The sequence below is a fragment of the Herpailurus yagouaroundi genome, unplaced genomic scaffold, assembly GCF_014898765.1.
Source record: "Herpailurus yagouaroundi ecotype Mexico unplaced genomic scaffold, PumYag 184, whole genome shotgun sequence".
In the NCBI taxonomy this organism is placed as follows: domain Eukaryota; kingdom Metazoa; phylum Chordata; class Mammalia; order Carnivora; family Felidae; genus Herpailurus; species Herpailurus yagouaroundi.
In genome coordinates, this window is record NW_024412415.1 from 15,641,381 (window position 1) to 15,657,456 (window position 16,076).

The window sequence follows — 16,076 nt, forward strand, 5'->3', positions numbered from 1 at the left end:
GATTTCCTGTAGGGCAGTGGCCATCAAGCTTTTTGGTCTCAGGGCGCTTTTATACTCTTAAGAATAATTGAAGACACCAAAGAACTTTTGTTTATAAGGATTTTGTATCTATCAGCATTTCTTACAACAGATATTAAAACTGAGAAATCTTGAACACTAGTTCATTAATAAACCCATTTCACGTTAATATAAATAGCATCTTTTTAGAAAAGATAACTATTTTATTTTTTAAGTTTTTACTTAAATTTCAATTGTTAACATACAGTGTAACATTAGTTTCAGGTGTATAAAATATGGTGATTCAACACTTCTATACATCACCCGATATGGGGCTCGAACTCATGAACCAAGTGATCATGACCTGAAACGAAGTTGGACGCTTAACTGACTGAGCCAGTCAGGTGCCCCTAAAACCACATTTTAAAAATCCATGCATTGGTCATTTGAAAAATATTGATTCAGTGAGTTATGCAGATATTCTAGATGTTGACACATTTCTTTATATGATATAAAAAAATCACATTTGTTAACACCACTGACTCATTAGGCAGTCTTTAAGCTTCGGAAAACTGTCAAGATCATGGTGATTGATATATGCAAATTCTCCCAAATTTTTCTTTGATACTCAAATTGTATTATCTCAAATTGTATTATAGGCCACAGCATAAGCATTCCATACATAAGGATTACTACACTATTATTTAACTTAATTCCTGTAGTAGAGACACTTATCTGTCCTTCAAAATGCATAGATCCACCTTCTATAGTACAATGCTGTTACTATGTAGCAGCTTCCTAGTCAGAGTGTTTTTGTTTTGTTTTGTTTTGGTTTTGTTTTGTTTTAATTTGCCAACCCTCGTTACATCTATATATAGCCATGGCTTATTCTCACCAATAGTATCTGATTGGAAGTGATGTGGGTGACTTCCAAGCCAAAACTTTTTAAAATTGAGGTATAAGTGATATTACATATTAGTTTCAAGTGTACAATGTAATGATTTGATATTTTTATATATTGCAAAATGATCACCACAATAAGTCTGGTTAATATCCATCACCACATATGTCACATTTTTTTTCTTGCAATGAGAACTTTCAAGAGCCATTCTTCTACCTAGTTTCAAATATGTAATACAGCATTATTAACCAAATTGCCATGTTGCACATTACATTCCCATGACATATTCATTTAAAAAAATTTGTTTGACGTTTATTAATTTTTAAGAGACAGAGAGAGAGAGAGAGAGACAGAGTGTGAGTGGGGGAGGGGCAGAGAGAGAGTGAGATACAGAATCCGAAGCAGGCTCCAGGCTCTGAGCTGTCAGCACAGAGCCCAACGCGGGGCTCGAACTCACAAACTGAGATCATGACCTGCGCCAAAGTCGGATGCTTAACTGACTCAGCCACCCAGGCACCCCAACATATTCATTTTATAACTGGAAATTTATATAACTTTAGTCGAGACTTTTAAAATTGTGTGCCTACTCCTCCTATAATCTCCTGATGCAGATTAATTCTAATGACTGTGCAGCTGTATAGGCTGGTGACCCCAGAAGATGAAAGTGGTCTGGATCTCTGAGATCTTCCTCTCTATGTGGAAGAGAGGTACTCATTGACCACTAACTGATATAAAAATTCAAGAAGATAGCTTTATTTTAAAAAAAATTTTTTTTCAACATTTATTTATTTTTTTTGGGACAGAGAGAGACAGAGCATGAACGGGGGAGGGGCAGAGAGAGAGGGAGACACAGAATCGGAAACAGGCTCCAGGCTCTGAGCCATCAGCCCAGAGCCTGACACGGGGCTCGAACTCACGGACCGCGAGATCGTGACCTGGCTGAAGTCAGACGCTTAACCAACTGTGCCACCCAGGCGCCCCAAGAAGATAGCTTTAAAAGCAGGCTAGGGCCCTAGGAAAATATAAGAGCCTCAAAGTTCAAATAAACACATAGATTTGAACAAAGTTCTACCTTAAACATATTTCCTGATAGTCACAATCTAAGCAGAAGTTTACAGAAAAAAACTACTTTGTAAAATAAAGAACAAAATAAACCTCTTTTAAGAAATTCTTGACTTTTTGAAAATACAACTGCCTTTTAGTTCCCCTGCCAAAAACATTGGTGCATAACAAGAGTATTAGAAGTTCCAACCCTTTGCTGTCATTGTATTTCTGGACCACTTTGGCCCCAGAATGTGGCTTTCTGATTCCCCAAACCATTGCTTGCTATTTCTAGAGAAATCCATATACAAAATGTGGAAACAAGTGAATTCCGCACCCTTCCCCCAGTCTTTTGCTCTCTTTCTGCCCCTTCTACTATCATATCTCCCTGCTTCCTTCTTACCTATTAAAATTTGATCCCAGGAAAGGATCTAAAAAACTCATTCATGTTAGTCATGAAGGATTAAGGCTATGGCAACTCTTATAAGTTACAACCCTTATCTTATGATGACAATTTTAAGCCTTAATGTATTCATAAGCTTGTAAAATTAAATGGCTGAGAGGAAGCATGTGAGGTGGCTAAGAGTTCAGAGTCTAGGCAAGAATTTCCTGGAAATGAATTCATATTCCATTACTTATCAGTTTTGTGACCTTGCATAAGTTATTACTTAATTTCTTATGTTTTAGTTTTCTCACTTTATAGGTGATAATAAAAGTGACCAGCCACATAAGAATATTACTAATAAGGCTCTACAAAGTTAACACATGTTATCAAGTACATACTTCAAATGGAAGATTTACACAAGTTTAAGATAAAGTATTAAATTTTAATTTTGAGCAGTATATGAAAGGAAACACTCATTAAGTCTCTAACCTACCCTACCAGACTTAGGTCTCATCCAGAAACAGAAAAATCAAGTCGTGTTTTAGAGTCAAATATAACAAGTATTTTACTAGGGGCTAGTAAAATATATGATACATTTTATCAAGATTTCCTATTATTAAAATCAAGTGTGTTTGAAATAAATATTTATTTGTATTTCAAATGAAAATAATTATTAGAAATACAGTAAACAAGCTCTTTCAAGCATTGTAATTCACCACCTAGAATTTCATTAAAATTTTTTTAATGTTTATTTATTTTGGGGAGAGAGAGAGACAAATCTGAAGCAGGCTCCAGGCTCTCCAAGCTGTCAGCTCAGAGCGCAACATGGTCAAAAGTACTGGTAAAAAAAGCTTCTGCACAGAGAAGCAATCAGCAAAACTAAAAGGCAACCAATGGAATGGGAGAAAATATTTGCAAATGACATATCAGATAAAGGGTTAGTATCCAAAATCTATAAAGAACTTATCAAACTCAACACCCAAAAACCAAATCATCCAGTGAAGAAATGGGCAAAAGACATGAATAGACACGTCTCCAAAGAAGACATCCAGATGGCCGACCGACACATGAAAAAATGCTCCACATCACTTATCATCAGGGAAATACAAATCAAAACCACAATGAGATACCACCTCACACCTGTCAGAATGGCTAACATTAACAGCTCAGGCAAGAGCTGAGTTGGAGAGGATGTGGAGAAAGTCGATCTCTTTTGCACTGCTGGTGTGAATGCAAGCTGGTGCAGCCACTCTGGAAAACAGTATGGAGGTTCCTCAAAAAACTAAAAATGGAACTACCCTATGACCCAGCAATTGCACTACCAGGCATTTATCCACGGGATATAGGTGTGCTGTTTTGAAGGGACACATGCACCCCCACGTTTATAGCAGCACTATCAACAATAGCCAAAGTATGGAAAGAGCCCAAATGCCCATGGATGGATGAATGGATAAAGATGTGGTATATATATACGATGGAGTATTACTCGGCAATCAAAAAGAATAAAATCTTGCCATTTGCAACTACGTGGATGGAACTGGAGGGTATTATGCTAAGCGAAATTAGTCAGAAAAAGACAAATATATGACTTCGCTCATATGAGGGCTTTAAGAGACAAAACAGATGAACATAAGGGAAGGGAAGCAAAAATAATATAAAATAGGGAGGGGGACAAAACATAAGAGACTCTTAAATATGGAGAACAAACAGAGGGTTAGTAGAGGGGTTGTGGGAGAGGGGGATGGGGTAAATGGGTAAGGGGCATTAAGGAATCTACTCCTGAAATCATTGTTGCACTATACGCTAACTAACTTGGATGTAAATTAAAAAAATTAACTAGGGGCGCCTGGGTGGCACAGTCGGTTAAGCGTCCGACTTCAGCCAGGTCACGATCTCGCAGTCTGTGAGTTCGAGCCCCGCGTCGGGCTCTGGGCTGATGGCTCAGAGCCTGGAGCCTGTTTCTGATTCTGTGTCTCCCTCTCTCTCTGCCTCTCCCCCGTTCATGTTCTATCTCTCTCTGTCCCAAAAATAAATAAACGTTGAAAAAAAAAATTAAAAAAAAAATTAACTAAATAAAAAAATTTACCAATATATTGGTAAAAAAAACTAATACCTATTGATTATTTTAAACTATTGAATGTTGATTATTGCTAGATTTTGAAATGTAAAAGAATTTCATCTATTTTATTGAACTAAAGAACATAAAAAAATATATATATTATAGAAAGAACGGATGCCCACAAATTTAAGTAAGCCGTTACATTTAGAGAGGGGAAGACAAATTTAGAAATAGTACAAAAAAAACCCCATAAATAAAAGGCTTGTAAAGCAAATATGGAAAAAATATAAATATTTATTACATGTGGGAAATATTTTTTACTTTTCTGCATGCTTGAATAAAATATAATAATAAAAACACATCTAAAAGGAGACTTCTACATAAGGTGGTGGGATAAACACAGCTACTTTAGTCTTTCTTCCAACCCTTAAGTTAAAGAACCATGAAGCATAAATAGGAAAGTCTGCATCCATCATCACCAGAACATAGTTAGATAAATTGGTTTTATATCTGAAGCCTATGAAATAGGACCAAAATTTTAAAAGTCTTTGATAATTAATATACTTTATCACATGATGCGAAAGTACACAGGAGGAGGTCTTGACAGATCTACACTCCCAGGGGCAAAAACTTACTTAGAAAAGCACAAGCTGCATTGAAATGAGATGTTTTGGTGGGAAACTAATGAGAAGACTTACGTAGTCACTTCTACCTCTACAGTTCAGGAATACCTGGTGGCCCGGTAAGCTCCTGAAAGGGCTAAGACATAATGTAAAAAACAGTGGTCTTTCCCAGGGACTTGATTTTTTGCTTCCAGCCTAACTTCCAGGGCCCTGTCAGTTTTTGCTGCCTAACAGAAAACTGTTCTTGGCTTATACCACATTTACCAAATGAACAACTTCTAGTAGACTTTTTCTTTCTTTCTTTTTTTTTTTCCATTGATCCTTATATGTAATCGGTTTTTATGCTGCAGCAGTTAGTCTTTTATAGCATACCATGTGAAAGCCTTTCTCTAGATATTTTATTTCCTCAGTGTTAAGGGGATACTCTCCAATGGTAGACTGAAGCTTTTTGGTTAAATATCTGAAACAGGGGGCGCCTGGGTAGCTCAGTCAGTTGAGCGTCCGACTTCGGCTCAGGTCATGATCTCGCAGTCCGTGAGTTTGAGCCCCGCGTCGGACTCTGTGCTGACAGCTCAGAGCCTGGAGCCTGCTTCGAATTCTGTGTCTCCCTCTCTCTCTGCCCCTCCCCCGTTCATGCTCTGTCTCTCTGTCTCAAAAATAAATAAATGTTAAAAAAAAATTAAAAAAAATAAATATCTAAAACAGAAGCACTTTCCCTCCCTCTTCAGTCTGGCCATGTATGTTTCTGTCTCACTTGAAATATTTGGCTAGGACCTTTACTAGGTCTGTGATGGAGCTTTGGGAAATCCAAGAATTATAATTAAATTTATCATTAGGAAAAATTTATGAAAACTTTCATATCAAGACACATTCCACTGACATTTTTCAATTTTAAAGACAAATGTAAAAATTTTGGAAACATCTAAACAGAAATGTAAAACAAAATTTCATAAATTGTAAAGAAAAAAAATAGTTGACTTTAGACTTTTCTACTAGACTAAATAGAAGACAATAAAGCAACATATAAAGTTTTAAGGGAAAATGTGACTTGAATATTTGATATTTAAGTTGTAAAATAGTATTTAAATAAAATATTTAATTTATATCAGTCTGACTTTCCCAAAGATAAAAATTACAAATTCTTAAACATATTTTTTAAAAACACAGCCATTTGTAGGTACCAGAAAATGACCAACAACAGCAGGTAGAAATTGGAGGGGAGTTGAACCCTATAAGAGGGAGCTGCTAAGTGGATAAAATTTGTGTTCATGCAGTTGCTTAAACAACTTTTTGTCTGATGGTACTACTTAGTCATCATGGCATGTGAGTGGATGGAATTCACATATAAAGTAGAAATATTATTGGTTTAAGGAGTCAGAGGATAGTGTTTGGGACAGCCAGAAGATTGAAAAATGAAGGAGTTTTAGAAATCCTACAAAGAAAGGGGCTGCAGAAGAGGAAACCCAAAATCTGAATATTGTAAGTTTTCTCCAAACCCTTAGCTGGTGTCTGAATTACTCACACATATGGTGGGAAGAGTGAGCTCTAGATGGATGGGTGGAAAGGAATAGGTGGATGATTTAAAGTTCTAGGTGGGGATTTTACTGGCCGACCATCACAGAACACATAACATTTGGACTTTGAATACAGCCAAAGTAACTTACTTGAACAAAAATTAACATTGGTTGGTGGAAATTAACAGAATTCAGAAAATCCTCAAAGCACATTTAAAATTCCAGGATTACATAAAAAGTTACTAGACATGAAGTGAAACAAGAAATTATGACTCATAGTCAAGAAAAAGATAGTGAGAGAAATCAATTTCAAAGTTATCCAAAAGTTTGAATTACTAGATAAGAACTTAAAGCAACTATTTTTAATATGTTTGAGGAAGTAAAAGAAAATATCGTCATAATAAAGGAAGAGAATCTCAGAATAGAAATGGAAACTATTTTAAAAAGGGCAAAATGGAAATTCTTAAGTGAAAAGTACAAATATAGGAAATGAAATATTCATTTATTGGGATAAGAGATCATATACCATAGGAAAAAGCATGTGAATGTAAAATGAAAAATATAGAAATTATGAAATCTATAAAACAAGATTGAAAAAAACCCACAACAAAGTCCCAATAAACTGTGGATAACATTAAGTAATATAGTACATGCTAAATTGGGAATCCCAGAGGAAAGAAATAGAACAAATTTGAAAACATAATGGCAAAAATTTCCCAAATTTGGTGAAAACATCAAACCATGAGTTTAAGAAACTTAATGAGCCCAAGCAGGATGAACACAAAGGGAAATAATACAAATGAGAACACAATGGAACAATATCTTGCTAACAGACAAAAAACAAAAAAAGAACTCAGAATTCTATACCCTGCAAAAATATCCTTTAAAAACAAAGGCAAAATGAACATTATTTTAAGATAAATAAACAAGGAAATTCATTGTTAGCAGAATTGAACTATGAGAGATAACACCATGAGGAAACCTCAAATTTAAGGCAAGGAATGAAGTTCCAGGAATGATAAATATATGAATAAAAATAGAATACTATTTTTAAGTCTTCTTTTAATTCTTTTTTTTTAATGTTTATTTATTTTGAGAGAGAGAGAGAGAGTGAGTAGGGTAAGTACAGAGAAGGAGACACAGAATCCAAAAGCAGGCTCTGTGCTGTCAGTTTCTGTTGGTTGGTTGGTTTGTATTAATTTTTTTTAATGTTTATTTAATTTTGAGAGAGAGAGAGAGAGAGAGAGAGACAGAGTGTGAGTGGGGGAGGGGCAGAGAGAGAGAGGGAGACATAGAATCCAAAGCAGGCTCTTGGCTCTGAGCTGTCAGCATGAAGTCCAATGCAGGGCTCAAACAAGATCATGACCTGAGCTGAAGTCTAACACTGAACTGACTGAGCCACCCAGGGACCCCAGTCTTCTTTTAATTCTTTAAAAAAATATATAATTTCTTCCACTTCTAACTATTATAGAATAACAAGGACTGGATTTACTCTTCTTTCTTAAACAATTAAAAATTTGGACAAAGTCTATGAAACAATGGTTTTCGTGTGTTAGACAATAGATAGCACAGGCCAGTAATCCTCAAGAAAAGAGAAACAAACAAGGGAGCCCTTCAACTGTCTCCTCCCGACACTGTAAGGAGTTAGAATCAAAAAACAGAATCCACTAGTCTCACTGAGTTGAGAAAATAAATTTAGCATTCTGGAAGGCCAAGGCAAGCTAAAGTTCATAGGTCAGCATAATTTGGAGGAGACAGATTCACACAGAGAGCATTCTGAAGATCTTCAGAGGATTACCCTTGAATCTTTGCCTGAGGTTGGTAAAGAGCTACCCAAGGGAAAGAGCAGGGAGAACATTCTTGCGGCTCACACACAGCTCATGTTCTAGACAGTCAGATGGGAAACCTCCTACACACAGACCAAGGGTAGAATACTTAGAAGGGTATTGCTTCAGCAGGGGAAGCAAGTTAGTCCTAGACAAAAGACTTCTCTGGTTCCACCTAATGAAGCTTAAAAGCAAAGCTCAAATGGATCAAAATATTTCTAAGTAACTGGATTACATCCAAGAATAAAAAAACCTGAAAAATATTTAAAATAAAATTTCACACAAAACAACTAAGTTTATTTAAGAATGAACTGGTAAATTGAATAGCCCTACATCTATTGGAGACTGAATTTGTTGTCAAAAACTTTCCCACACAAAAAAATTCTAGGCTTGGGTGGCTTCACTGGAGAATTCTACCAAATACTGAAAGAAGAATAAATATCAGTTTTATACTAACTCTTTTAGAAAAGAGAAGAGGAGGGAACATTATACTTATTACTAAAATGAGACAGGATAGTATAGGAAAATAAAACAAAATTTTAGCAAATTAAATCCAGTAGTACATGAATAAGTTAATACACAATGGCCAAATGGGATTTACCCCAGGGATTAGGGGTTGGGTTAACATTTGAAAATCAATCCATGTAATTCACTATATTAAAAGACTAAAATAGAAAAAAAAAATAGGCTCATCTCAGTAGATGCTAAAAAGCATTCATGAAGATCTTACATCTATGAAACTACCTCCACCTGATAAAGCCTTCTATAAAAACTGGCAGCCAAAATTTATTTAAAGGCAAATAACCTAACATTCCTCCTCTAAAATCAGGAGTGAGGCAAGGATGTCCACTCTCACCACTTTTAGTTAACATTTTCTTAGAGGTCCTAGACCTGGGCAAGTAAAATGAATAAAGGCATATAGATTGGAAATGAAGACGTAAAATGCTCTTTATTCTCAGATAACATGATTTTCCATAAAGAAAATCCTGAGAAATCTATAAAAAGGTTACTAGAAGTAATGAGATTGTAAGATAGAAGATCAATATAAGAATACAGTAACAGGGGGCGCCTGGGTGGCGCAGGCGCAGTCGGTTAAGCGTCCGACTTCAGCCAGGTCACGATCTCGCGGTCCGTGAGTTCGAGCCCCGCGTCAGGCTCTGGGCTGATGGCTCGGAGCCTGGAGCCTGTTTCCGATTCTGTGTCTCCCTCTCTCTCTGCCCCTCCCCCGTTCATGCTCTGTCTCTCTCTGTCCCAAAAATAAATAAAAAATGTTGAAAAAAAAAATTAAAAAAAAAAAAAAGAATACAGTAACAGGCAAATGGGAGAACTTAAGCACATACCACTTTTACAATGAAAAACTAAAACATAAAGCAATATTCAAACTACTGTAACACTAATCTACAAAGCGAATGTTAATTTGAAACCCTCACCAAAGAATAAATCATAAGGAAGTTATTATAAATAAATAACTTAATATACTGGATTTTGGCTATTTATCCTACAGTTGACAATAAGTTTACTTACCAGCCGTTATGCGTTCTTGACTCCTTTCAATTCTGTCCTTTAAAGATTTTGAAGGTGCTTTCTTAGTACCATGTATGGTTGTTGTGGAGAGTTCTTTGAGTTTCCAGTGGGTCCAAAAGCCTTTTGGAGGTTTTAAACCTGTTATTATAAAATGTACATTTAGTCAAGGAAATTAGCATTTGAAAATATCTTTCAATTTGTCAAAGCATTTTCATGTATTACACATTTCATCCTCATAACAATCCTGTAAAAACTGTCAGTCTCAAGTTTCATATAAGGGAAACTCTAAGAGAAATATTAATGTCTTATTACATAAAATAGTGAATTAGAAAAGAGGTAAAACTCAGTATCATCTTCTGATTAATAGACATAAGCTAAATTCAATGATGGACATAAGAGGAAGTTAATTATTGCAAAAAGTTGGAAAGGACCTAAATATACAACAAGAATACATCCATACAATGGATTATGAGGTATCTGCTAAAAGTTATCTTTAAATATTTGTTAACATACAAAGGCATTTATATATGTTTTTTGTGAAGAACAATTTTACCTCTTAGGATGTGTGTCTGTAGCTTAAAAGTTAACATTAGTGCTTCTGAGTATAGGTGACTATTATTATTATGCCTTATCTGTATCTCCTGAATATTTTAAAATAATATTTATGAATAAATTGTAATATCTAAAAAGTAAGAAAAATAAGTTTTAAAAGTCCTACTTTTGTTCCAAAAGCTGTGTATGGTTGAATAATTCATTTAGTCACACTGAACACTAAAATGCCCAGCAATAAAAATGAGAACAATATAAATTCCTTGGTGTACTTCATATGGTTGTTTGAAGAGTTAATACTCAGTTCCAATCAGCTAATACTATTATCAATATTATTATACATTGATATACTTCTAAATATAGCCAATATTTTTTCAGTAGTGTTGTGCAATGAGTATTACTTGCTATATTTGGCTGTCAAATTTAAATTTTCTAGGTGTTTTAGATTCAGTTATCACTTATTTCACATTTTTTGCCCCTAGACAAAATATGCAGAAGACTTCAGTTTAATTCACTTAGATGCTTCTTGATAGATTGTCTATGTTTTAAAATATAGTGTATTAATAGAAAATTGGAGGTGCAGTAAGGCTAACAGATCAGAAAATGATTGGCATTGAAAAGATAGTTTATTACTCATAGTTCCCAAGAGGAGGGGGCATGCCATGTCATGGGGGCCACACATGGAAACACTGGGGCCAGTCCAGACACAGAGTAATAAGGGTTCCAGGAATGATAAATATATGAATAAAAATAGAAGACTATTTTTAAGCCTTCTTTTAATTCTTTTTTTTTTTTTAATGTTTATTTATTTGAGAAAGAGAGAGTGCATGAGCAGGGGAGAGGGGCAGAGGGGGTGCGGGAGAGAGAGAGAGAGAGAGAGAGAGAGAGAGAGAGAGACTCTTAAGCAGGCTCCATGCTTAGTGTGGAACCCAACACGGGGCTCTATCCCATGATACTATGATATGAACTGAAATCAATAGCTAGATGCTCAACCGACTAAGCCACACAGGTGCCCCTCCCCCCATGTTTTCTTATAGAAGTTTTATAGTTTAGTTCTTATTTTAAATCTTTAACCCACTTTGAGTTAATTTTTGTGAGTGGTATAAAATAGAAGTCCAATTTCATTCTTTTACATGTGGTTATCCAGTTTATCATCATTTACGGAAGAGAGTAAGTATTGAGTATTAGTTGACTGTATTTGTGAGGGTTTATTTCTGGGCTCTTAATTCTATTCTATGGGCGTATGTGTCTATTTTTATGCCAGTATCATTTTGATTACTGGAGCTTTGTAGTATAATTTGAACTCAGGAAGTATGATGCCTCTAGCTTTGTTCTTTCTCAAGGTAGCTTTGGCTATCCAGGTTCTAGATACAAATTTTAAGATTCTTTTTTCTATTTCTGCAAAGAATGCCATTGGAATTTTGATAAGAACCTGATAACACTGAGTCTATAGACGTTTTTGGGTAGCATGCACGTTTTAACAAAATTAATTCTTTCAATCCATGTATAAAGGATATCTTTCCATTTGTTTGTGTCTTTTTCTTTCATCAAAATCTTGTAGTTTTCAGTATACAGATATTTGATCTTCTTGATTAAATTCATTTGTAAGTATTTTATTGTTATTAATGCTATTGCAAACGAGATTGTTTTATTACTTTGTCAGATATTTTGTTGTTAGTATAGAGGAATGCAACTGATTTTGTATAGTGTTTTGTAGCCTGCAACTTTGCTGAATTCACTGATTAGGTTCTAACAGTTTTTTGGGGTTTTTTTGTCTTTTTTTTGTGAGTGTGTGTTTTGTTTTTTTGTTTTTGTTTGTTTTTGTGGAATCTTGATGGTTTTCTATATACAGGTGTAACTCAGAGCTACTGAAGGCTCATGTCCAGACCACTGCAACAAAGCGAATATCACAATAAAGTCAAATGAATGTTTTGGTTTCCCAGTGCATATAAACGTTATGTTTATACTACACTGTAGTCTATTAAGTGTGCTAATAGCATTATGTCTAAAATAATGTACATACTTTGATTAAAAAATGCTGTCATCTGAACTTTCAGCAAGTTGTAATCACTAATCAGAGGTCACCATGCCAAATATAGTAATAATGAGAAAGTTTGAAATATTGTGAGAATTACCAAATTCTCAGAGACATGAAGTGAGCAAATGCTAATGGGAAAATGGCACTGATAGACTTGCTTGATGCAGGGTTGCCACAGAACTTCAATTGGTAAAAAATACAGTATCTGTGAAGCACAGTAAAATGAAGTACGTAGGAGTATGTCATCTCCAAAGAATAGAATTTACTTCTATCTTTTCCTTTTGGATGCCTTTTACATGGCTTTTTCCTTTTTGCCTGATTGCTCTCGCTAGGACTTCCAATACTAAGTCAAATAGGAGTGGTAAGAATGGGTACCTTTCTCTTGTTCCTGATCTTAGAGGAAAAGCTTTTCAGTCTTTCACCATTAAATATGTTAGCTCTAGGTTTGTCATACATGGATTTTACTGTGTTGATGTATGTTCCTCTATACCCAATGTGTTCAGTGTTCTTATTATGAAAAGATATAATTTGTCAAATGCTTTTTCTATATCTATTAAGATGATCATATGGTTTTACTCCTTCATTTTATTAACGTGGTGCATAACATTTGATTTGCATATGTTGAATCATCCTGCATCCCAGAGATAAATCCTGCTTGATCATGGTATAATGATCCTTTTAATGTGCTGTTGAATTGGATTTCTAATATTTTATTGAGAATTTTTGCATCTATATTCATTAGGGATACTGGTCTGTAGTTTTCTTATCCGCCTTTAGTATCAGCGTGATGATGGCCTCATACAATGAGTTTGGGAGTGTTCCCTCCTCTTCAGTTTTTTGGAAGAGTTTAAGAAGGATTAGCATTCATTTTTATTTAAATGTTTGGTACAATCACCAATGGAACCATATGGTCCTGGACTATATTTTCTTGGGAAGTTTTTAATACTATTACTGGTCTGTTCAGATTTTTTTTTTTCTTACGATTCAGTCTTGATAAATTTTATGTTTCTACAAATTTATCTATTTTTTCTAGGTTGTCCAAAATTTTTGCTATATAATTGATCATAGTGGTCTCTTAGGATGCTTTATATTTCTATGCTATCAGTTGTGATATTTCCTCTTTCATGTTTATTTATTTGAATCTTTTTTTTCTTAGTGTAGCTAAAGGTTTGTCAATTTTATGTTTTCCAAAAAACCAGCTCTTAGTTTCATTGATTTTTTTTTTCTATTGTCTTTCTGGTCTCCATTTCATTTACTTATGCTCTAATCTTTCTTTTTTCCTTCCTTCTGCTAACTTGGGGGTTAGGTTGTCCTTCTTTTTTCCAGTTCCTTGAGGTGTAAAGTTAGGTTGTCTATTTGAAATCTTTTTTCTTAATGCAGGTAGTTATTACTATAAACTTCCTTCTTAAGACTGCTTTGCCAGCATCCTATAGATTTGGATATGTTGTATTTCCATTTTCATTTTTTTCAAGATATTTTTAATTTTCTTTTGATTTATTCTTTGACCCACTGGTTGTTCAGGAGTATGTTGTTTGATTTGTGCATATCTGTGAGTTCCAACTTTCCTCCTGTTATTTATTTCTAGTTTTATACTACATGTGGTTAAGAAAGATACTTGGTATGATTTTAATCTTATTAAATTTATTAGTACTAGTTTTGAGCCCTAACATATGATCTAACGTGGAAAATGTTCCATGTTAATTCTGCTGGTGATGCTGCATGGTGATCCTGCTGGTGATAAATGTCCGTTAGGTCCATTTGGTCTAAAATATGGTTCAAGTTCAAAGTGCCCTTCATTTTCTGTCTGAGTGATTTATCCATTGTTGAAAGTGGCATATTGAAGTCCCCTACTATTTTGAATCATTGTCTCCTCACTTCAGATGTGTTAATATCTGCCTAATATATTTAGATGTTCTGATGTTATATCTTGAATTGCCCCTTTATTACATAATGACCTTCTTTGTCTCTTGTTATCATTTTGACTTACAGTATATTTTGTGTGATACAATTATAGCTATCCCTGCTCTCATTTATTTCCACTTGCATGAAATATCTTTTCCATTCCTTCACTTTGAGTCAATGTGTGTCCTTAAAGCTGAAGTGAGTCTCTTGTAGGCAGCATAATGTTGGTTGTTGTTTTGTATCCACCCATCTACTCTATGTGTGTTGATTGGCGAATCCAATCCATTTATAGCTATAGTAATTATAGATAGGTAAGGACTTACTGATGACATCTTATTAATTGTTTTATGGTAGTTTTGTGGCTCCTTTGTTCCTTTCTTCCTCTCTTGCTGCCTTCCTTTGTGAATTGATGATTTTCCATAATGTCTTACTTTGATTGCCTTCTCTTTATCTTTTGTGAATTTGCTGTGGGTGTTGTTTTGTTTTTACTGTGAGGCTTACATAAAACATATAACAGTCTTTTATGCTAATAATTTCACTTCAATCACATTCAAAAACTACTCTTTTACTACCCCTCTTTTATGTTTTCTGGTGTGACTGTTTACATCCTTTTATACTGTGTATCCATGAAGAAATTATTGTAGCTATAACTATTTTTAATATTTTTGTCTTTTTTTAAATGTTTATTTATTTATTTTGACAGAGAGAGATAGAGAGCAAGTGGGAGAGGGGCAGAGAGAGTGAGAGGGAGACAGAGAATCCCAAGCAGGCTCCACACTGTCAGCACAGAGCCTAATGTGGAACTTGAACTCAAAAACTGTGAGATCATGACCTGAGCCAAAATCAAGAGTTGGACACAGCCAACTGTGCCACCCAGGCACCCCAATATTTTCGTCTTTTAACTTTTATACTAGAATTAAGTGGTTAACACATCACCATATTACAGTATTAGAATATTCTGAATCTAACTGTATGATTACCTTTGCCCGTGGGTTGTATATTTTTACATGATTTTTTTTTGTTATCAATTAGTGTCCTTTTATTTCAGCTTGAAGAACCCCCTTCAGTGTTTCTTGTAAGGCAGTTCTGATGAACTCCATTAGCTTTTGTTAGAGAAAATCTTTATCTCACCCTCACTTTTGATGGACACCTTTGCTGGGTAGTTTTTTGTTTGTTTGTCTGTTTGTTTGTTTTCTTTTAGCACTATCTTAAACTGAGTAGGCATTGCTTGCTTTTAAGATGGAAGAGGGACTCAAGGCAAAGAATGTACACAGCTTCTAAAAGCTGCAAAAAAATAAATTATTCCACAAAACCTGTAGAAGAAACAGCTCTGCCAACATCTTGATTTTAGCCTCGTGAGACTCATTTTGGATTTCTGACTTCCAGAACTTTAAGATAATACAGTGTGTTGTTTTAAATTGCTAAGTGGTAATTTTGTTACAGCAGCAATAGGAAACTAATACAGTTCCTGGTGCTCTGTTTTCTTATTGTGTACAAGGAACTCTGGTAATAAAAATTTTGTTTGTTAAAATGAAAGCCAACCAAAATGAAAGCCCAACTTATAATGTAAGTAATGGAATTGATTATATAAGGTAAAGATAGGTAAATGAAGTTATTACCTAATAGAGGTAATTACTTTATTACCAAAAAAAGTGATTACTTCTGGAATTTTTGATACATTAAGGAGGAGAATACTGAATTTGGCATTTTAGATCTA

The 16,076-nt window shown here is 34.7% G+C and overlaps 1 protein-coding gene across 6 annotated transcripts in view; it reads right to left on the minus strand.

Moving 5' to 3' along the window:
* Positions 1 to 16,076, minus strand: part of FAM227B (family with sequence similarity 227 member B) — a 213,057-nt gene that overhangs the window by 139,619 nt on the left and 57,362 nt on the right. For all 6 annotated transcript variants that reach the window (XM_040492648.1, XM_040492649.1, XM_040492647.1 and 3 more), the window contains one exon: positions 9,871 to 10,008. In XM_040492648.1, the coding sequence (XP_040348582.1) occupies positions 9,871 to 10,008 (138 nt within the window). The remainder of the gene's footprint in view (positions 1 to 9,870; positions 10,009 to 16,076) is intronic.